Source organism: Corapipo altera, unplaced genomic scaffold (assembly GCF_003945725.1).
Source record: "Corapipo altera isolate COAL_440 unplaced genomic scaffold, ASM394572v1 46, whole genome shotgun sequence".
NCBI classification, from domain to species: domain Eukaryota; kingdom Metazoa; phylum Chordata; class Aves; order Passeriformes; family Pipridae; genus Corapipo; species Corapipo altera.
This window is the reverse complement of record NW_020884883.1, coordinates 14,032,407-14,056,031: the sequence shown is the minus strand read 5'-3', so window position 1 is coordinate 14,056,031 and position 23,625 is coordinate 14,032,407. Positions and strand designations below refer to the sequence as shown.

The 23,625-nt window shown below is 44.5% G+C and overlaps 1 protein-coding gene across 1 annotated transcript; it reads right to left on the bottom strand.

Annotated features, from left to right (window-relative positions):
- Nucleotides 1–12,499: 12,499 nt before the first annotated feature.
- On the bottom strand, nucleotides 12,500–23,084 carry LOC113946199 (b(0,+)-type amino acid transporter 1-like). The gene is made up of 6 exons (XM_027641183.1): nucleotides 22,308–23,084; nucleotides 20,559–20,692; nucleotides 17,112–17,241; nucleotides 14,798–14,922; nucleotides 14,290–14,377; nucleotides 12,500–13,067 (listed from the first exon to the last, which is right to left on the bottom strand). Exons 1-6 carry the CDS (start codon nucleotides 23,049–23,051, stop codon nucleotides 12,834–12,836), a joined length of 1,455 nt encoding a protein of 484 aa, XP_027496984.1. The 5' UTR covers nucleotides 23,052–23,084; the 3' UTR covers nucleotides 12,500–12,833.
- Nucleotides 23,085–23,625: the final 541 nt, after the last annotated feature.

The window sequence follows — 23,625 nt, the reverse complement described above, 5'->3', positions numbered from 1 at the left end:
TTCACAGATGGAGAGGAAAGAGGGTAATATGTCTTCCTTAGCAAATCCATTCTCGATTTTGTATTAGTTTCTTGTGTAAATATGTCCTTCTAGTGAGTAATCTATCAGTCTACCTACTAATTCATCTGTTTACTCAAAATTATCATCAGACAGGAAGCATGTTATATTTTATGAAAATAGATTCTCTTAGGCTTTTGTCTCAGTTTTCTTCATAATATCTTGCCACTTAATCAAATTCCCTTTCAAAGGTACTGCATCTGTTTTAAATAATTCATGGGCTTAGAGTGTATCTGCAATCACTCGGAGAATGTCAAAGTGATACAAGAGCCTGTAATTTGTTATTATGTTTTGATGGAAATACAGAGTTGGATCATGGTACTCCTCCACAGTACCTCAGAGTAGCATATGAAAAGGCAGAAGGACTGCAATTTATTTGCCAAAACTAAATTTTATGTGTCCCTAAGGCCTTGAAAGCTCCATCTCTGCTGGTGGGCTTGTCCATCACTGAAAGTTCGTCCACGCTGTTGATATGTTCACATTTCAGTCTGCTCAGTTCCCCAACATGTCCTTTATGCCAGCTACCTCCTGTGTAAAGGTGAGGCAGCTTTGGGGGAACTTGTCTCAGCACATCCCTCAGGCTGTGACTGTGGAGGGGACAGGCTGGTAGAGGAATGTTCATTAATCACACCGATGACTGGTTTGGGAGCAGTTCGGGACCGACTTTGACAGCTCAGGTGTGGCTGAACCAAACAGTCTTGCAAAGTGGATGTGCCTGGGTGCTGGGAGCAAGGGATTTAGCTGCCTGTCATCATCCAACTTTGAGAGGGAGTCTGCAAGCTCGAAGGCACATACCTGGGCACATACATGACCAGTTCCACAGAAACACTCTACACACACAGACACAACCAGTTCCAAGGGCCTCATCCTGTTCTGCTTTCTGGCTGATCATGATGAAAGCACATTAATAGAATATATATAAACTTATACAGACACATATACAATGTGAATCCCTCTAGCCATTGGCCTGAGACACTCAAGTCTACACAGTAGACTTGGTCCTTGAATCCTCTCATCTCCAGTTGGCTGTGGCACAAACACATACAGGTCTCTCAGTTGACTTCCAGACCCCAAGATCTTTTTAGTAGCTGGCCAGGACCTCCTGGTAGTAGCTAACACACAGACCTCTGGTACCTCCAGCACCCAGACCAGGCTTTGGTATCTACCTCTCAAAAGCCTCTTATCCTACTCACCACTTAGTCCAGCTTGACATTCACCACTGATTCACCTAGACCCCCCCAACAAACATATGCACAGAGAGTAGAGAGTCCCCCACTCAGGAAAAGCCTCTGAAGTGGAGTTCAATGAGGAGACAGACCCTGCTGACTGTGTGGCGAGAATAGCAAGGCAGACAAACCAACCAGCCAACTCTTGACATGCCAGGGGCCCCTTTTACGCCTTTATCATTGTGTTTTTCCATGCTTTTTCCTTCCCAAACCACCCAGATCCCTCCCCTTCCCCATGCTTTATTCCTTCTCTAAACATCCCAAAGTCAGTCCTATGCAATTCCAAGATGCTCCTCCTCTGCATCCCATAATGCATCTCATACCCCTGGGGCAATAAGTTACCCCTCTCAGTCCCTAAGAGCCTTTCCCTTTAGCTCAGGGTACTGGGTGTCCCCCGGGCTGAGGCTCCCCAGGACAGTCCTGAGAAGGGCTGCAGTGGGGACCCACTGGGGTTTTTGGGGTTCCGTCCTTCCAACCTCCATGTTCCTGTGGCCAGGCTTTAGTCACACTCCCCAGCCACGATGGGAAGGCCCTTTTAGTTCTGCCCATCATGGACAGCTGCCTGCCATTACTTACCCTGGAGGGAAGTGAAATGTGGCTGCATTTAAAGCCTCTGGCAGGGTAAGCCTAAATAAATATTTATCAACAGCCAAAGGTAGAAGAGAGAGATAATAAAAATGTATCTTTTGGAAGGCTCCCTGTCCACCAGTATTCTGCAGGAAGGTAAATTTAAATTAATGTTGCACTTAAAGCACTGCTTGGCTATTAAAAATGATGAATGGGCCCAGGTACATTTCCAGTGACCTGCTGTAAACCTGGGACATGCTGCATCAGTAGTAAATTACCAACAGATGATGATGCTCTGAAAATACGATGGAGGCAGCTCAGACTTTTGCTTCTCTTCATTTCGGAAAAGGGCATATTGGCTTCTTCCCCAATAACTGGAGATGAAGGTCTACAGGACTTGGAGAGCCTCTGCCATGGTTGTCAGAGCATCACCATGGTCCCCTTCACCAAGCCAGTGCTTCAGCCTGGAGCAGGGCCCACAGAGGGAAGGCTGAGGGGTTGGGAATGAGCAGGATCCAACATCACAAAACCAAACTTGTTGTTTTCTTCCACTGCTATGCAGACAACTGGATTCTCATAAGATTTGGCTTTATAACTAGGTAGATATGGAAAAGACTCATGGTAGCACCTATCAGACACAATTCTGTGATGACAGCCATGTGGATCATGAGATGAGATTGCAAATTCAGCACTGTCTTTTTGTTAGGTGTTCATACAGTGCCTAACTTGAGGAGCTGTGGAGAGGGAGGTGCTGTGGGTGGTGACAGTGTTTCATGATGTCCCTTGCTTCTGTCTGGCCACAACCCAGTTGCTTTAAGACGAGAGCAAACCATCATGTCTGGTAAACTCTGTTAACTGGAGATCTTCCCAGATTCTTAATCTATCAAGAAAAGAGGTTAATACAGTGCCAGCACCACAGTCTCTTCCCTATGCAGTTATCCATAGGACCCCTGGAGAGAAGAGCTCAGAGTCAATCCTTACTCACTTTGACTCACTGGGAAGCCATCCACCCAGTGCAAGATCTGCTCTTGGCACTCAGTCTGCTGCCCTAACTCAGCTACAAATTAGTGTTAAGCATAAATGTTATTTATCACTAATTAATTATTAAGGCAATGTGTAACAGCACTCAGTGTGTGTCTGGATGCAGCACAGCCCTCCTTAAATCACACTGAAGGCTGACTTCCCTCCTGCTATAAGCAGATTACTTCAGGCTCAGTGTTGGTACATAAGGAGAAGATTTGTCACCCTTCTGGAAAATCAATAGGCTCTTGGCAAACTGTCTTTGGTGCTGCTAATCAACCTGATGGCACCATCTGCCCACCTCCCAAATTGCAGCAGGAGGATCACTCCGCCAACCATCTGAATGCCCCACCACAGGACCTGCTCAGTGGCTGCCGAGCCCTGGCACAGCCCAGCTTGCACCTCTCACTGCAGCTGAAACATTTCCAAGCCCAGCTGAAGATGTAGGACAATTTGGGGACTGAAATTGCAGAGCTCATGGAGGACTCTGCCATGTCTCCACCAGTACTTCTGTTCAGTGGACAGGGTAAGTGTCTCTGCCTGGTGCCCAAAAACTGGCTGCATATCCACAGGAAAAGCAGAGGAGTCAAAAATGCTGAAAATTCCAGCTGCCTGAGGCATCACTGCTGGTGTGTGCAGCTCCTTAGTACCTTACTAGCATAGAGAGGATGGAGAAATCCCATGGTAAAGCTTGCTGGCTATGGACCATCAGTTGTCACCATATGAGGCTTTGGTGCGAGTGCCCCACCCACTCTACCAGGAAGGGTCTCCTCCTCCTAACCCAGCTCAGTGCTGCTCCAGCAAACAGAAGCAACAAGCTGTGGAAGAACCTTCTGTGCAGGGCCAGGACATGCTGGAGGGGCTACAGCCAAACCCCAGGGAGGGATGGAGCTGGTGACAGTCTGTAGCATGAGCAAAGGAGCACTGGCCAGGCTTACAGGGGCATTGCTGCAGCAGAAGTCCTGGCTGCTGCCTCTGGAGATGTGCTCAGTGTGCAGCTGCTGCTGGGATGGGGAAAGGACAGGGAAAGGACCCTCACACCATGGCGTACGGCTTTCCCCCCACTGGGTCTCTGCATTGCCCCAGTGCCAGCCAGCATCGTGTGGGACCTGCAGGAAGCCAGGCTGGCTCCAGCAGACTGGGGGAAATGGGCAGGAGCAAACGGCAGTCCCGGATTCCTCCTGCTCTGTATTAATCAGTGCGTTTCTGAATCACATACATGGCTTTGTCTGTGGGATATCAACTCTGAGATTCAGAAATTAATTCAGCTTGGGAGCTTTGGATGACTCAGACTGCTATGAAAACACCCCAGGGTAGAAATGAGATGTAAAGAAAATTCAGCCTGGGGGTATCTCTCAGTGGACTTCAACAGAAGATAAATTTAATTTGAAGAACTGAAGCATATTTTATTTACTCTTTCTAACTAACATTTTAAATTGAAATATTCAAATAGACATTTAAGAGGCTCTTAATGGGTTGCATTTATTGAGAGTTTTGATTTAAATTCCTCAGCCTTGGAGTCCCAGGCATATTTTTCCCCCCAAGTGAATTATCTGTTGAATTTCTCTATTTCAATAATGTATGAAAATTTGAATTCACCAAATAAACAGACAAGATGACACAGCACTGATGTTAGGTTGCCCACAACCTATCTCATGAACCTGCAGGAATTCAATGGAAAAGCAGTATGCAGTAGTCATATGTGCTTTTAGGATTTTGCAAAGACAGAACTCCTTCTCCTGCATCACTGGGCTCCCAATGATGGGTCTAAGTTATAACAGCCCTTATGGTTCACTTAACTCTGCTGCCAAATCTCTGCCCATGAGAAAAAATACATATCTTTTTGTAGCTGGAAAAATATTGAGGCAAAGGATTTGAAACGTCAAGCCATGTAGACTCCTGCCTTAGCTCTCTAAGTGCAGCAGTGCTTCATTGCAATCAATAAATGTTTCATCATCATTTCTGGTGCAGGGCACAGAGGCTGTAAGGAGCCCAAGCTCAGTTCTTGGCTACATTGTCTGCTCTCTGTGTTCTTTAAGCATCATTTCAGGTCAATACAGCAGGACTTCAGTGCCCTGTTGTTTTTACAACGGGTAGGCTGTGTGCCGGGGACTTCCAAGGAAGAATCATGGAACCAGAGTAGTTTGGGCTGGAAGGGGTCTTTAAAGTTCATCTTGTCCAGCCCCATGCAATGAGCAGGAACACCTTCAACTAGATCAGGTTGCTCAGAGCTCCATCCTACCTGACCTTGAATGGGATGGGGCATCTACCATCCACTGGGCAAAATGTGCCCTTGTTTCTCACCACTCTATAGTAAAAACTTTCCTCCTCATAGCTAGTTTGAATCTACCCTCTTTCAGTTTAAAACCATTGCCCCTTGTCCTATTGCATCAGGCCCTACTAAAAAGTTTGTCCTCATCTTCCAGGTACTGGAAGGTGCTATAAGATCTCTCCAGAACCTTCTTTTCTACAGGCTAAGCAACCCCAACTCTGTCAGCCTGTCTTCCTAGGAGAGGTGCTCCAGCCCTCTGATTATCTTTGTGGCCCCTTCTGGTCTTGCTCCAAAAGGTCGATGTTCCTCCTGTGCTGGAAACCCCACAGCTGCACACAGTGCTGCAGCTGGATCTCACAAGAGCAGAGTAGAGGGGCAGAATCCCTGGACCTGCTGGCCATGCTGCTTTGGATGCAGCCCAGGATATGGTTGCCTTTCTGAAGTGGGGTGGGGTGTTAGGGGCAGCTCAGGGTGCTCCATCCCCTTCGCACAGGGGATGGACAGACAGCAGACTGTGGCAATGGAAAGGAGTAGGCAGTGTTTTGACCATGCCTTCTCCCCCTGGGAAGCCAATGCTGATGACCAGGAGCTGGAGGGAAGCCAGATGGCTGTACACTATTAGAGAAACCCCAACAGCAAAATCTGGGGAATGATCTGGGAAAATTTCTTCCAAAAGAAAAGCTTTGTGCTGGAAGACACATCTGGATCCCATTTGCTGTCTGTCATCTGTGGACATGCATCAGACTGTTTGAAAGCTCCCGTGACCAGGAGAGACAGGAGCTGGATCTGGCTGTGTTTTCATAAAGTCTGGGATGTGACCAGAAGCTGAAATTTACTTGTTGGAAGAAGTTCAGAGTGCGTGTCCCACAGAGGGAGCTGCACTGGCCTTCAGGAGAAACTCAGCAGGAGGTGAGGGACAGTTTGGCCATGTCTGCCCCCAGTATGGCACTGCTGCAGCAGAAGGCAGGTAGTTTTAAGGCTTTGTAGTTAAAATAATGCAGGTTTTACATCAGGTTTGATTTTCTTGCTTTACTGGTGGTTGTGCCTGTTCCTGCCTTACACCCCCCAGCCAGCCTAAGCCAAAGCCATCCACACAAAATGCTCAGATAGTGTCCTGGATGGTGTGGTTCCTCCCACAGAAAGGATGTTCAGTATCCCAGGGGCAACATGGGTCCCAGGAAAAGTCAGAGAATGCAACGCAACCCTGGAGAATTTGCTGCTCTGAGTAGTAAGAAAGAGACAACGTCATTTACCAGGTTGAAGAAACCTGCTAATATTCAAAGCTCTTCTAGGAAATTAATTAGCTATCGCTGATGCCTTTTGTGAGTCTCACTATATCCGCCCACGACATTGTCAGACCCAATAGCCAAAGTTTTTGCCCTTTCTGGACTTTATTTTCTATACTCTCTTACAAACTAGAGCAAGTATAGTGCTTTACATGTATTCTTTGCTTTGCAAGCTTTATGATATGGACTGGATATCTTCATTTCTGCATGAAGCAATACAAAACATCTCTGTGGCTGCTGACGTGTCATGAGTATGGTCTCTGGCAAATGGTTTCATTTCTGAGGGGGCTTCTGCATATGTATAGCACCTAGCAAAATGCAGGTCCTAACTCATAGCTACAACTTCTCTGTGTAAGGGACTAACACATCATAAATAAATGCTAACTTTCTTTAACCAAAGCTCTAAGCTACAGAAAAAACAAGTTTAACTGACCCTTCACCATTATCCCATGTGTTTATCTCCTTGCCCTCACCTGGGACAATGAAATGAAAAAGTCAGATTCACTTTGTGCTCAGTTACACAACTTGAGCTTTGAGTTTTATTCTGTGGGTTTCCAGCAAGCCCTGAGCTCAGCTGGGCAAGGTCCTGCCTGCTCTGCAAGGCGGCTCCTGCTTCCTAACAAGCTTTGATCTCAAGACAAGACAAAGAGCCAGGTTTTTAAAATGCACTACAAAAGTACCTCTGGGGGTATCCAACTCCAGCATGAAAGCATTTCATCTGGATTTCCAACATGGCAGGGGGATGGATATGTTTTGAATACGACATGAATAATTCAGTTTTCATGAATTTGCCTGACTTTACAAGGACTTGTGCTGATTTTAGCCTGATAAGCTGCCTTCATTTCTAACCACTACTACTTTAAGCAAAAATTAGCCATGGCCCTTGGGAGAATCCCCTGTCCCAGGGCAGGAAGGGTTGCTGCAGCCCAAGAGGAGAGTCCCTGGTGCTGTTCAGAGAGCGGCTCTGATGGGTGCTGGTCACAGGTCACAGGACAGGTGGACACAGGGACCAGGGGGCTACTACTGCAGAGGGCAGGACTCACTCCCTTTCTACATTTCACTTCCAGCCACAGGACGGCCTTCTCCCTTGCTGTACAGCTGGCATCTGTCTGACCACGACCAAAGCTTATTGATTTTATTCCCCTGCCCCAGAATGGACTTTTCTGTGATGTCAGTGGATGAAGCTGGAGAGTGTTACCACAGGGTGACTCTGGGTGGGCAGAGGCTGCATGCAGCTGCCCATGGCAGCACAGTGAAACAACTCCCTGGTTACAACAGACGCCTTCCTCGGCCTCAGCTGCACACCTGAGGGCAGCTCAGCTGTTCGTCCTGCCCTGTCACAGGAGAGGGAGAGGCTGATGCTGCCAAGCTCTTCATCACCCGCCTGCCACGGACGCCTGCCAGCACCTCTGTTTGCTGCAATGTCACATCCCTGGCCCTCTGTTCCCAGGACCCTCTTAGCTGTCTTGAGGAGACCAGACCAGGGGACTTGGTAGGCTTAGGGGAGACCTCATTGCTCTCTGCAGTTACATGAGAGAAGTTGTAGTGAGGTGGGGGAGAACACTGGACTGTTGCTCTACTTTGTTAATGACACAGATACACTGTGGTAAAAATAGATGGTGAACTAAGGAATAACCCCAGAATGTACAAACAGAAGGGAAAGGAATCACTGCTAAGAAATTTTATTCTGGCATTTCAGAACTTCTGGGCACATGTCTTTGCTGTTTAGGTGTTGTCCATGTCTGTATTTTACATAGGTAATTCAGACACACAAGCCAAGACTTGCACATACAGGAATTCTTTCTCAATCTACTTTCCCTGTTCTCAGCTGCCCCTTTGCCTGTCATCTCACTGCATGGAAACCAGGGCATAGTCCATGAAATTAAACAGTAAGAACTAATGACCAACCTTTAGAAGGAGAAGATGATCATTTATCTGCCAGACACTCAAGCCATAGGGTTCACTGTCTCTGAGGACAAATCTGACATGGTAGCTTGATTCTAAAAACAGATGGGCTATTTCACTACCCATTAGTCTCACAAATCTAAGACCACCCATTTATTGTGTGACCCTGGGTTTGCATCCTTTTTTAGCAAAAATTACTCCTTCAAGAGGAATGAGTCACATACACAAAGGCCCTGATGGAATCCAACTAACTAGTCAATAAATAGTAAAGTGCAAGATACAGATCTCTCTTCACTGCTGGACTGAGTCATCCTGATGCTAGATTTATCAGAGCCTAGCCAAAGTTTCTAATAGGAGTATCAACTGTATAAAATAAGGGTTTGCCATTGCCTTCAACTGAGCCAGCTGAAGCTCTCAGAAGTGACAGACTGGCTGAAAGGAGCCGGGGTTACAAATAGTGGCCTATGCTGGGAGGGGTACAGTCAGCAGGCTGAGGGATGTTAGTGTGTCTCTGTAAACCTGACACCTGTGAGGACACACTTGGAATGTTGCATCCAGTTTTTGGATCCCTCCCCAGTTCAAAAGGAAAGCGGAGAAACTAGGGAGGGTCCAGCAGAGAGCTCCATGAAGAAGCTTGTTGAGTTGGGCTTGCTTAGTCTGGCAAAAAGAAGGAGAAGAAGCAACGCAACAGCAACCATGAAGCTGCAGCAGCTCCATGAAGAAGACCTACAAAAAGGATAGAGCCAACCTCTTTGGCAGTGGCAGATGATAGAGGGAAGGGCAACAGTCACAAACTGCAGCTTGAAATGTTCAGACTGAGCTTCAGGAAAATTTGTTTATCAGGAGAGCAGTGCAGAGAGATGGTAGGCTCTCTATTCTCAGTGCTTTCCAAAACATGAGGAGACAGTCACAGGTGACCTAATCTAGCATGACAACAGTCCTGCTCCAAGCAGGGAGGCCTTGCTTACTCCCTATGTCCCAAGAAAGAGCAAGAGAGACTGAACACTAAACCCTCTGCACTGGCTGAGGACTGATCAGATAAATCCAGCCAATCTAAGTGGGTGAACTGTTTCCGCAACAGAGGAAGATTAAAGCCATTATGAATTCAGCCCTGTCCCACCCAAGGGGAGAATTCTCCTCAACCACAAATTATGGCACTTGAACTTGGGCATACGAACAAGGCTTACCAGAAAACCACCAAAGAATGACTTTCTGTACCCTCTCACACACTGAACCATCTCTGACTGTCCCCAGGTGTAGCCCACCTCTGATGCTTCTGAGGAGGTCAGAAAAGGCCCAGAATACATTCAGCTCTGTGCATCGAGGTAAAACTCCTGACTGGTTTTTGCAAGTTGCCAGCGGGAGGATGGGATTCAATTATACTCAGGATCTTGAGGTGAAGTATTGATCTGATGATTATCTTGAGGGCAATGCTGATAGTCCAGCTTTCCTCTGAGCCCAAGAAGAAAGGGGTTAAGTACTGGTCACAGGAGCTTTGGAGACAGACAGAACCAACAGGATCTTACAGTACCACCCGTACAAGTGGCAGATGCAGAGCTCTGTCCGCCATCACGTTGTCACTGTGCTGCAGTAATGAATGGTAAGGACATGCTGCCTCTTCCTGACACTTCTATTGTAAATGTCTGATGGAGGAAAAAGAGACTCTGATTTGCATATGCTGGGGTTGAATAGATAAGCAATCATCTTGAAAAATGAGTCTACGCACATATAAACACCCACACACGTAGTTAAACCTTCTGACCAAGGAGAGATAAGCCTGATGCTGATTGTTTATGATCATGCAGTAAAATTTCTACAGAATTGTTTTTCTTGGATGAAAAACAGAAACAGCCACATTAACTCACTTCATTGTAATGCCCATTTTATTGTAATTATCTTGCAATTCTCTGAGCTTGTCTTGTTTTGGTATTATAAACACCTGTGCTTGCAAATCCTAGGCAACACAAATAAAAAGAATATCTTGTTACAGTAATATCTATGGAAAATGAGATTGGTGCAATATATGATACTTGCAGCTTTCCAGCTTCCTATGTCCATACACCAATAACATATAAAGGCTATTTATCTAAAGGGCTAAGTCTTTTTGTGTTCTTTATCAGTGTTCATATGTCACAGGTGCACAGGGAGAAAGGATGGGCTACGTGGTAATATGCTTGACTGCACCTTGGGGAAACAGTCATATTTTCCACACATTTCCTGTATGACTGAGCAATCCACTTAATCCTTCCATCTTCCCATCATCTATAGTGTACTACACCCATAATATCAAACAGTGAGAATAACTCCTGTTCCATTTTGCATCCAAATTGCATGCAGGCAATGCCAACTCTGACTGCACTTGGAACACAAGGATAGGCGGCTAAAGCCCCAACTAAGTGCATGTCTAACCCTTAAATAAGCTTTTAAAATCTCACTTTTTAGATACGCACTGTAGGTGGAATCGTAGAGTGTTTGGGGTTGGAAGGGACCACTTGTTACTAGTCTCCAGTTCAGAAGAGCACAACCCTGTGTGGCAGGCTCCATAAAACAGGTGAAGGAAACAGAGGTGGTTTCCAAAAAATTATAATCAGAGAAATAATATTATCCTAATTTTTACATAAGTGGCTGACATGCAGTTCCATTAAGAAGCTTGCCTGATATCATATGAAGGTCCTGGGGTAGTGGTGGAAAGGTAACCTAGACCTTCTGAGCTCATCAGTGCTTTTAAGTACATACTGTCCTTTAAGAGAGGCATCCCAAGAATTGTGCACTGTCATAGGATTCAGGAGGAAACACTGTTCCTTCATTCGCCTTTGTTGACGATGCCAGTAAAAATCAGAAGGAAATCCTCCTAAACACTGTTTAAGCTGAGGATTTGCATGAGTGGCAACTGGCCTATCCCATTATCATACCTAACACCTGGAAAAACAGACTGTTGTTGCATCCCTGTAGCTGCTGGTATCACCACTCAGAGGAACAGAAGGGGTGACATTGCAGAATGAGATTGTAATCAGATATACAGCTCTGAGATAGGCCTGGAAAGAGGCCTGAAGGATCAAGTGGCCCTGTTCCAGGATCACAGCAGCAGTTAGGTACACATCGGTAGAAGAATGCTGACAGGAAGTTGACCTCAATAACTTTCAGTACTTTATGATATAACTAGGCATTTTAGGGACTAACTCCTAGACCATTTAGTCTATGACAGGACAGATCTTATCCTGAAACAATCTGGACAAATTGGAATAAAACAGTATGTAATATCTCTCTTTCCCCTAGAACAGGAGAAAAATGGTTGAGCCTCAGGGTAATGGGAAACAACAGAGGCTTCAGTGTGTCAGGTGTGGGTGAGAGCACAGCTCATGACTTTTGTGCTGTGCCTTTAGAATCAAAAAATTTTGTGGGAGTGGCTGTGGTGGAAAATATAAGAGAACTGAGATCTCACCACCTTTATGCACACTGCTCCAAGGTTGCACTGCCCTCATGGTGAAGAAATTTTCCTTAAGTCCAGCCTGAACATCTCAAGCCACAACTTGTGGCTGTTGCCCTTAGTTGCCACTACCAAGAAGAGCCTGACCCTGGGGCCTTCACAACTCCAGCTTGAACAGCAAAGCCCAACACTGCATGCATGATTTCAGGTATTGAGTCCAGAGGGACAGAGTATTTCCTTGATTTGCTGGCCACACTTCTCCTAATGTATGTGGTTTCTTTAATTCCCAATAAGAGTGCCTTGCTGGCACATGTGCTCTAGGGGGTTTTCTGTTTGTCTGTTGTTTGCTTTGTTACAAGGTAAGTTATTTGTCTTCAGGGGAATTACAGAAAGAATATTGGGTGACTGTTGGTACTTGAGTGATGTTGCTTGTGTCCTCACCATGAGTGGATGGACCCCATATGACAAGTGCATTCTCAACAGAGTAAACGGACAGAACTTTAAAGTACTTTTTGTCTCACATTAGAGGTTTTCTACAGGAGATGTAGGATGATTTGGGACAGAAAAAGGACTGTTGTGACTGTGCACCTAGGACTGGAAGAAGCAAGGTCTTCCCAGAACAAATACCTGAGTGAAAAAGGGGGTTTTTTGTTGTGACCATGGTGAGCCAATGCATTATTGATTTGAGAAATTATGTGGTCACAGTGGGCAGAACTAGGTGGAAATAATTAAAGGCATTGCCAGGAATGGCTTAGGGTCCCAGCCTGCTATAGGAATAATATTTCATTGTCTGCCTTTTGTTGCCTTTTAGCTCGAAATATAAGATCTGAGATTTTGATGAACAGGCCCTCTTGGGAAATGGAAAATATATGAAAAGGAGAAAAACACCTCCCCAGAATTTTGAGGAAACCTGAGGAGTCAGCTCTAATCCATCTCACCTGGACACTTTAGTGTCACATTCATTCTACTCATTCGTCTTTACAGAAGAATATTTTCTAAGTCTTGAAAACCAAGGTGCCAGCATAAAACATGAGGTGCAGGCAACATCCTCCATGCGACCGGAGGATGTTATCTCAGTCTGTATCCTTAGTGGTCGGGGCAACTTCCAGGAACAACTGGAGGTGTAAGGTGACGGTCTGTAAAAAGCGGGGGTGGCACTTGAAGTGAACCAGTGGGAAATAAAGAATGATGCCACTGAAAATGAAGGCAATGATGTAGAGGATCTCGATTTGGGGTTGATCAATGATGGGAGCTAACACCAGGTACACAGCTGCCATCAGCACAATTATGGGAATGATAATTGGTACCTGTGAAAGCAAAACGATCAGTGTAAAGACTCATGTAATTCAGAGGCAATCTCTGTAAGCCTAGTCAGAAAGCATTTAAACTTGAATTTGAAGCCACCCTCCCTCAAAGTCTAATAAAAATTACTGCTTTCAAATCAAGGAAATCTTTCCTCTAAATATAAACCGTCAACAGATGAACAGATTCTGCAGGACATCAGCCATACACTGTCAGTTGACATCAGCCATACATTGTTAGTTGACCTGAAACCTTCAGACATCAGCTGCTCCTAGTTAAGAAAAGAGTCAGGTCATCAAGCCAAAGGCTGAGCAGGCTGACATCCTTGATGGATTGGTTGGGAGAACTGTGGGAATTCTATACAGTGTATGAAACACTACTGCAGAAACAGAACTTCTTAAAGCCCATTCAGACAAGTTGGGTGAACATCCTTATCCAGCATCCTAATTTCAGGGTAGAGCAGCAGAAGCCAGTGACTGGAAGGCCTAAGGGAGTGCTGCTGCTCTTTGTGCTAAACCCTGAAGGACACTCAATATTGCTTTGCACAGCCTGTCCTCTAGTTCCTGGAGGAACCTCATAGTAACCAGGATGTTCGTTCAACTCAGGGAAAAGTCAGTGTCTTTCATTCATGGTCTCATGGATCCTATGTTCCTGGGATCTTTTCTGTAAAGATACTTCCCTCAGTCACTGAGGAAGCATTGCAGTTCAGCCCGCTCATGGCATCAGAGGGCAAAACACATAACTCGTGATCTCTTTCCTCTGTTTTGTGGGGAACAAACCGGCCCCCTGGCCATCTCAAAGGACTTGGAGCATTCTAGCTGAGTTATTTTTTCTCTGCAAGACTCTTACACCTGGACTACCCTCTGAGGAGTGTGACCAGAGTCTCAGAGCATAAGCAGGTGGTTGCACTGTTGTCAAAATCATCCTTCATTTACCTTTTAAATATTTTAGAAAAAAAGAGGATATGGTAGACATATTTTCCATAGTGAGGGGGCGGTGCATTATTAACTTATCAAAACTGAGAATTCAGCCTTGACTTATGCCTGTATATCCACACCACCTCACCACTCTTGGTGACTTTGCTGAGACAGAACTTGAAAATAAAAAAAAAAAGGACAACCATGTTAAATCTGTAAGCAATCAGTGCTCACTCTTTTCTCATAATGTTTTCTTAGTTATTTGGGCAATATAGGAAAAGGGGTTGAGGGGTTTATGTTATTACTTCACCTTGTAAGATCTTGGCAGTTCTGGTTTCTTGATTTTTAAATACAGGAGCCCAGAAATAGTCATGCCATAGAAAAGCCATGCTATAAAACTGGAATAAAAAGAAAAAATAGACAGCGTTACATCTGGGGTGAGATCACCCAGGAATGTCAGGCCTGCCTTGGAGATCCCAGCTGTTCATACCTCCAGTTAAAAAGGAGAATATTGATAAAAATTTAGTAGTTCTTGCATTCATTTCCTTTGCAACATAAACAACGAGAACTTTGGAATTATCTGAATATTACAGATTCATTTCAATATGAGGATGAATCACATCCAGTTAAGTCTATAGTGACAGAAGCATTCATGCATTGCAAAAATGCTGGTTCCCAAGCTCTTTCTTTTCTTTCTTTCTTCCTCCTCTCCCCAGTATTGGTTAGAAAGTAACAGCCCAGGCTTAAAAAAATATTGAAAGAAAATATTCATAAAACAATATAAAACCCAGGAGCACAGAAACGTTACACACACATACCTGAAAAAGTTCACGATACTGGTGAAGTTTCCTGATATTATCATTATTAAAGACATCACAGATGTAAACATGAGTGCAGGGAAGGGTGTGAGGCGTCGCACATGAGCCATAGACAGAATGTCTGGCTGAAAGACAAAGCAAAACCGTGTGTCATCATATCATGTACTCAGAGGTCCTTACTCATCCCCTCAGCCGCTGGTGGGAGCTCTGCCCGCAGCCAGAGCCACTTGTAACCAGCAAATAAGCATCATATAAAAGCAATTCAGCTCCAAGGAGTGTAAACATGGAAATGTCCCTCGAGGGTATTTTTATTGTGTCTCACTGATTTCATATGAAATATGCTCAGTTTGGGCAGGCAAAACAAGGTTTTCAAACTACCAATGTGACAGACTAAGGCTGAGTCAAATTAGAGCTTTCCTGGCCCTCATCAGAACCTTGTGCATGGTCCCACTCTTCTGCCCCCCTGCCATGTCTCTCTGGGACTTGAATTCTCTTGGGATGACTGGAAAATAAGAGAAGGACTACTCCTGAAACATTTATGTAACTAACTTCAAATTAGATCAGGTTTTGTTTCAGAACACTGAGAGGACTAGCAGCCTCTTTATTGTTTGTTTCATTGGAAAGTTTAATGAGAAAAGCTGTTTTCTTTTCTTTTTTATATTTAATTTTTAATTCCCAACTAAAATATCATGCAACAACAACTACTAGAGCTGAGTGCCTGAGAAATAGCATAAGCATTCAGCTCTTAGCCTGGTATGGTCAAATGTGAACTGCTTAGCACAGAGCTTGCCGTGATACAGCAGGCACTGTCCTCAGTGAGAGAAGCTGTAGAACCAGCAACCACCGAAACCAGTAACCACTGAAACCAGTAACCACCAGTCCAGTCATCTCCACCAACCTGGTCATTCATATCCTGCTATGAACCAGGAGTGGAGCTGGTGTGGAATCACAGACCTATGGAATGGTTTGGATTGGAAGAGACCTTAAAGGCCATCTAATTCCAAGCCCCTTGCCATGGGCAGAGACACTTTCCACTTCACCAGGTAGCCCAGAGCCCCATCCAACCTGGCCTTGAGCACTTCGAGGGATGGGACATCCAAGCATCTCTGGGCAACTTATTCCAATGTCTTTGCACCTGAGAGCAGAAATGCCAGATGATGTGGGTAGGAAGGACCAAAAAAACAGAGGTCCTGGAGGAACACAGTATGCCTGCTCAAAACAGAGGAGGACAAATGCAACTCAGTCTTTTTTCCCCTCTTTTTGGAGAAGTGTGTTGGTAGTTGTAGGTGGTGTACCTGTGAGTGAGGGGGTCCATATCAGCAGCTGGAATGGGGCAGCAACCTCAGGGGCTTGTATGTCCAGGTACCAGCAGCTGGGAGACTGGCATGCAAGGGCAGCTACTGGGCAGATTGAATGTCTGAGCCCAACTGCTGGAGGGATCATATTGTATATATGTTTCTATATATATTTCCCCCTAACAGACCCCTAAACAGTCAGAGAGGGGAACAAGATGGGGCTCTCGGTGCTGTTAGTGTTTGTGTGAGTGCTGTGTGTCTGTACGTGTGCCCTGCTGTCTAGGTCTGTGTATATACAACTAAACATGTGTGTATGTGTGTACATATATAGGTTTTATACCTGTGTTTGTGTGTGTTTGCCTACTGGGAATACATGCTGAAATTACTGGCTGGACCAGGGAGGAGGGAGCCACAGCAGCCTCATCTCTGCTGGGCTACCAGATTTGGCCCCACCTAACAAAACCAATGATAAACCCCAGATAGGGGAGATGTAAGGCTTGGTGTCACCTCGTAATTGCAATGAAGCTTGAAGAGCAGATACCCTGTGTTGCATCGGAGCTGGCCTACCCACGAGAAGGCTGAAACACCCCTGAGACCAGCCTATGTAGTCAGTATAGCATGCAAAGGCAGCTGGGCTTCCTTCCCAGTGCAAGCAAGGGTGCCTTGCAACACACAAGCATGGCCAGGTTCCCTCTCCTCACAAGTACATTGGCTAAGTCACCCCCAGCCTGTGCCCCGTCCTCCAATGCAGCAGTATTTCAGTGTTTCATTTCAAAGCTGTTCTTAAAATTCAGACTAGATGTGAATATATGTCTTTTTTAAAGCACTTGACTGGAGCAGAAAGCCCAGAGACAACATATACATTATATTTGAAAAAGATGGGGGTTAAAGTCTTTGAGCAAGGAACCCCTGAAGAGCTATCACTGACAGCTGAACATACAATGTTTTCCACTCTCCTTTAGTGTCACAAGAAGGTAAAATTGCTCAAAACAAGGCAGACCCCTTTATTTTGTGCTTACCATGTGGCCTTCCCTCGCAGCAATGTAGCACACGCGGCCTCCGCTGAAGAACGTGCCGTTCGACGAACCGAACGTGGACAGTGCCACCGACAGGGAGATGAGCCATGCCCAGCTGCCCAGGACTTTGTCTCTGAGGTGGGAAAGAGTTTGCAGCAAAAGATACACTTTGTAGATGTATCAAATACTCACTGTAGAACCAGACAGTTTTCTTCCCTCAATTATACTTACTGAATTTTTTTTGAAGTCTTTTTAAATGATTTAAAATCTTCTTCCAGTTCCCATAGTATTTAGTGACTAATAAGTTTGTCTTGTCCAGGAAAGACAGCTTTTCTTTGTGTCTGGTGGGTATATATCTACATCTGTCCACAGTGCAATGGTGTACAAAGCTGTCATAAGAGGAAACCCCCCATTTTTATGTACTGATGCTGTGGCAAAAAGCCTGGAGATATTGCTATCACAGCCAACAATATATTAGCTTGGAAATCACAGGAAAACTGTTCCCATCACACCAGAAGAAATATTCTGCATTATAACCTCTTCCCCAATATGCATAAGAATTTAATCCTTTAATCCTATATGTACCTATTTCTGCTACTCTGTGAATCAGACTTAAGCCAAAGCAATGTTTTGAATTCCAGAAGTTTGTTTCTACAACATGTTCAGACATTTGTGGTTTGCTTTCTCCGTAACAGAAGAAGTAGCAGGGGTACAGAGTTCAAGGTAAACATAGGGAAGATATGATAATCTTCTCACCTGAAAGTGAAGATTGTCATCTGGAATGAAGCAGCATGAAGAGTATTAATTGAGTAATAAATGTTGGTGGTTGGGGTAATTATCACATACATGTATATACACATACACAAACAAACTCACTGTTCATCTAACTGGCAAAAATCCAAAACTCAAAAGCTTTTTAGAGCACTTTATATTTCCATTGAACTGTATGTCTTTGAGCCATCGGTACTCTTTTTTAGTATCAACTCTCCTAGATGTTGAAAAAATCAAGATCTCAGCTTTCCAAAATCATAGCAGGAGCTTATCTACCACAATAATTTTAAAAATGTAGCTTAGAAACTTAATATCTGGATTATGCTCCTTCGGGCTTCAAGTTATTAAGCTTGAATACTTAATACTTAATACTTGCAACAAACAGAACTAAAATCTTTCCCTTTTTAAATGATGGAATCTGGCCATTTCCTATAATCATGCAATTCCATAACCACAAGATATCAAGGAAAAACAACATACATCACAAAATTAATAATGAAATCTTTAGCAATTGTGTACTTTGCATTTATGAGATTGGTTCTTTACTGTTTTGACCCTGGAAATGAAGTACAGGGGCTACTGCAAGCAGCTTCTTACAAGCAAACTGAGACCTGCAGTTGCTGTTAAATCACTGTCATCAAAGAAATGCTGCAGAGAGTTTCCTGAGCCTCTCCTGTGGCTGCACCTCTCACCACAGAACAATGTTTCTCTCTGGCAGTTTTCTTCTTATACGGGGAATAAATGCATTTAAATGTGACAAGTCTGGCTTCTTTATACTCCTCCCATGCTTTGTTAATGGCCTGAATAGCTGCATCTCTTGCTTGAGCCATGGCCATTAGCCTCTCCTCAGCATCTGGCTACCTACCTGTCCCCCAGGCTTTTGAGTTCCCCCCTTTCTGGTTGCTAGTTCAATATTTCTTCCTGAATTGTGCTCTTGGGTGAAAAGGTTAATCAGGCAGGAAAAGGAGATGTGTTAAAAAGAAGGAAGCTCACAAATAACTTGTTAATCAGGAATGATGGGAAAGGAAGTGCAGCGAAAGTTCATGACACTGCAGCTTAGTGAGGCTTTGCAACATGCTCAAACAAAGCACTAGATCTTTAAAAGCTCCTATTTATAATGACATGAAAGGCTATTAGAGAACACATCCAGCAAGAGCCCAGTCAGATCTTCAAGCTGGAAATCTTGTGAAATGCACACAGAAGCAAAGCTGCTGCTGCTGACTTTTTAGGAAGAGGATGAGCAGCAACATAATCTGTGGATACACCATGTCATCACTTCTGCCAGACAACTCATTTAGGCCTATCAGAAATTCTGTGTCTTTGGAAACATTTAGACTGAGGCTGGATGTTCTGGTGAAAGATCATTGATGATGCCTACATCTCTCATGATGGTCCCTTCCTTCTCTTCCTAAATTCCTTGTCTTGCATGCAGACTGTTCAATATCACCAAACACTTCAGGTTGATGGAAGATACAAACAGTTTCTGTGCAGCTCTGGCAAAGCACAAGCCCATTAAAGTTACAGTTACCAAAGATTACCCAACCCATGTATAACACTTCCCAAAGGTGGTGTAGAGATCTGTGTCATTTGCTATTTCCCCACATATGGAGAAACTGAACCAAAAGACTCTGCTCTGTTTTAATTTTCAGGTGCCAAGTGGACAGGATTCACCCAGTTGGCTTCTATCTCACTCCCAAGCCACTGCCTCTGCATTAATGGGGCAGCACATTGCCCTCTCCATTTCTATGGAGATACCTAAAATGTGGAGCATCTACCAGTCCTCAGGTCTGGATATGTGCCATCACTGCATTCTCAGTGCCTGTGGGGAGATCCTCCTGGTATGCCCTTCAGCTCTTCTTTATGGATACTTTCCACAGGATGAAACATAACCTGGATGGGAGCCACAGGTTTCCAGTGTGAATAAATGGGAATGAGGAGTAAGGGGTGTGCCATCTTGGCAGCCTTGATGTACCTTGGAGACCATGGCCAGATGGGGCTGGTCAGCCTTGGCCTTCAGTGAGGGAAGGCCATACACTGCTCTGTAGTTGACAGAGCTGGGATGCGGAGCCTGCTTCACAGAATCATAAAATCATAGAATGGTTTGGGTTGGAAAGGACCTAACAGATCATCCAGTTCCAACCCCCCTGCCATAGGCAGGGACACCTCCTACTAGACCAGGTTGCACAAAGCCCCATCCAAACTGGCCTTGAACACGTTCAGGGATGGGGCATCTACATCGTCTTTGGGCAACCTGTTCCAGTGTCTCACCACCCTCACAGTAAAGAATTTCTTCCTTATAACCAATCTAAATCTACCCTCTGTCACCTTAAAGCCATTCTGCTTGCCCTATCACTACAGGCCCTTGTGAAAAGTCCCTCTCCAGCTCTCTTGTAGCCCCTGTAGGTACTGCAAGGTGCTTTAAAGTCTCACCAGTGTCTTGTCTTCTCCAGGCTGAACAACACCAGTTCTCAGCCTGTCTTCAAAGGAGAGGTGCTCCAGCCCTCTCATCATCTTTCCTGTTCATTGTCTTCCCTATAAACCTGGTCTGACTGATGTTCCTGGCCTGACCACTGAAGTGCTACCATTTCTTTGGGGAATAGACCTAAATCTCCTGAAACTCAGGAGAGAATCAATATTTCACTGGGCTGCATTGGCTGTGTTGCCACACGCAGAGCTCACCCCCAAGTGACGGCCACAGCTCCTGAAGACAGCAGTTCAGAGGGAGTCATGGCTGCTAAGTAGCTCACGTTCACCAGCAAATACAGGCACGTAACCAAAGGAATGGCAATCATCACAGCTCTGGGAAGGGTCACCTGGAAAAGGGGTGACAGCAGTGTTAGGTGCAGCATATTTATGCCTGCAATGGGCTTTTTTTGCTTGTTTTGTTTTTGCCACCACCCACGTCTCTCATTCAAATTCCTTCACTCTCTAAGCTTTTCCACAGAACAAGACTTAGATACAGATTCACACGGCAGTTTTTACACCAGCTCCCAAAGATGTCAGGGTGTAAGGTTGTACATTTCCAAAGTTAGTCTAAAAAAGCCCACAACCAACCAAACAAAATAAATCAAACAAAAAGAACCCACCAAATCTTATTAAAAAGATTTTGGCTCATAGCTGCCCAAGATGTCTATTGCATACTTTTTGATTACTTTACTATTGATTAGTGTGTCATGTGTCCTGCATCTTCCCATGAACATCGTACTGCCATGAACCAAGTTCCAAACTGTGTTGCATCACATTTAACTCCTCTACAGTTTAAATCAAAGCTGGCTTTTGAACTCAAAATCTCAAAAGGGATTTGCTCTAGGAGGGAAATATTTTATTTTTCTTATTAACAGGATCCTATCTTAGAACACCACAGAATCATTTTAAGACTCAATAAAATCAACTAACAGTGTCTTATGCAATTGAAAATACTGGGAAAAGGCAACTGTATACATCTAAGAACCTGAAATATCAATTTTTGCATTCCCCAACCCCACCACAAGACAAGATAGAGCAATTCCTAATGTTGTTGCCTCCACTCTGCAAGGGTCTGAGTATCAGTGCTCACGATCCTATGGGAGACAGTGCAACGTGACCCTGGGATCTTTGCTGCCATTTAGGTTAATATTTAACTGTGTATTTTCATTTAATCTGTAGGATCTTATCTGCTGCACTGGTAGAAAGCACATTCTCTACACTCTGCACTAACACAGCTCTTTCCAAAATAAGAGTTGTTCACTGCTGTACTGTCTGATCTGTGAAAATAGGTAATATGGCACAGAAAAGGCTGATGTGAGATGTAAGCAAGCTGCTTCAGTGCCTATAGCATGGACTGAACACATGCCAAAAAAGTAGATGTTTAAAGGCAAGGATCATTCAAAGAGTTAGATTCTCTCTCCAATAAGGCTTGGCTTGTTCAAAGCTGCCCCTCCATGCAATGGGGAGAGATAAAGTGGTTTTCTGATGCATACATTATGGATCAAGTCTTTTATGTAGTGTTAAGGATCCTTTATGGATTATAGTAGTGAGTACTTTTCTGAATAAATCTAGATGTCTACAGTCTAAACACTAAGACAAAACTTCATCCCCAAAACATCCAAGTGCTGCCTAATAGTTTTTTTGCAGTCAATGGGGTATTTTAGGGCTTTCGGAGAATCACAAGATGGTTTGGATTGAAAGGGACCTTAGAAATTATCTAGCTCCAACCCCCATGCCCTGAGCAGGGGCACCTTCAACTACACTAGGTTGCTCAGAGCCCCATCCAACCTGGCCTTGAGCACTTCCAGGAATGGGGCATCCACAACTTCTCTGGGCAACTGGTGCCAGTGCCTCACCATCCTCACTGTAAATCCCCTGATTACCCCTCTTGAAAGATTCATAGATAGAATCAAACATATTAACATCAGCATTGAGTAAGTAAAGCCCATCTCATTCACTCACCTCAGGTTTCTTCAGTTCTTCAGTTACATAGTTCAGGTTGTTCCACCCATCATAGGACCATAGTCCCTGGTAAAATGCCACTCCAACTGCCCCAATACGTGCATTCGTGCCTTGAAAACCATTCTGAAAACTCTGAGTTTGTCCCTTGGCAAGGAGCACCAGTCCACCCACCACGATCACCAACAAAGCCAAGAGTTTGGTAGCTGTAAAAATGTTCATAACAGACGTCGCCAGCCTCACATTGAGACAGTTGATGATAGTTAAAAGCAGGATGCAGGCAGCAGCTGTGCATTTGATGACAACCTGTGGAGAGGAACATCCTGGGTAGAACGGCGCAACAGCATATTCAGCAAAGCTCAGACAGACAGCTGCCAAACCAGCTGGTCTCACCAGGATGACAGAAGTGTAGGCGAAAAGGAAAGCAGGAAAAGAACCAAAAATCCTCAAAATGTAAATATATTCTCCTCCAGACTCTTTAATTATGGTTCCAAGCTCAGCATACGACAAGGCTCCAAACACGGCCAGGAGACCACATGCTGCCCAGATAAGCAGGCTGCTGGCAGGGTTCCCCATATGATGTAGTACCCACTCAGGGGACATAAATATCCCCGAGCCTATCATTGTGCCTGCAATTAATGACACTCCGCTAATCAGGCCGACCTCTTGCTTCAGTCTTAACTTCTCCTTCCCTTCACTCAGATTTGTGGATGAATGAGGTGGATCTGTTGTCTTCCTTTCCCTCATTGTGGAAATGTGAGGAGACGTTGTTGTTAGGAGAGAATATGAAAAAAGACTAAGGCATTTGAATAAGGACAATTTCAGGCTTTAAGGTTTAGTTAATAATTACAAAAGTCACACTGAACGCTGTCAAGACATATAAACTTATCTTCTGCATTTCACATTCTTTCATTACCCATTTTATCTTGGTAATTTATTATGGTTCAGATTCTGCCAAGTTTGATTATCTCTGAATCTCACTGCAATCCAGCACCACCTCAGAATCAGTCAGCACCTTACTGGACTGTGTACTTGGTTATCTCTCCTTCAAATTATGCTTCAAATGGCATCTGAAATAAGGGTCAGGTAAGCAAAGTCCCCATGCAAATCTGGGCTTCGTTCTTTGTTTAAAAGTCAATGTTAAAGCACCTGCTTCAGCACTCAATCATACTTTCATTCTCCACTATAATGTGATCAAACAAGTCTGCCAGCCAACATACTATGGCTTTGCTCAACCAGAAACATTTCCAGTGTCTCAATCAAAGACACAGAAATGTTTTGCGAAAAACAGTCCAGAGACTGTTTTTCTGCACAGTAGTAG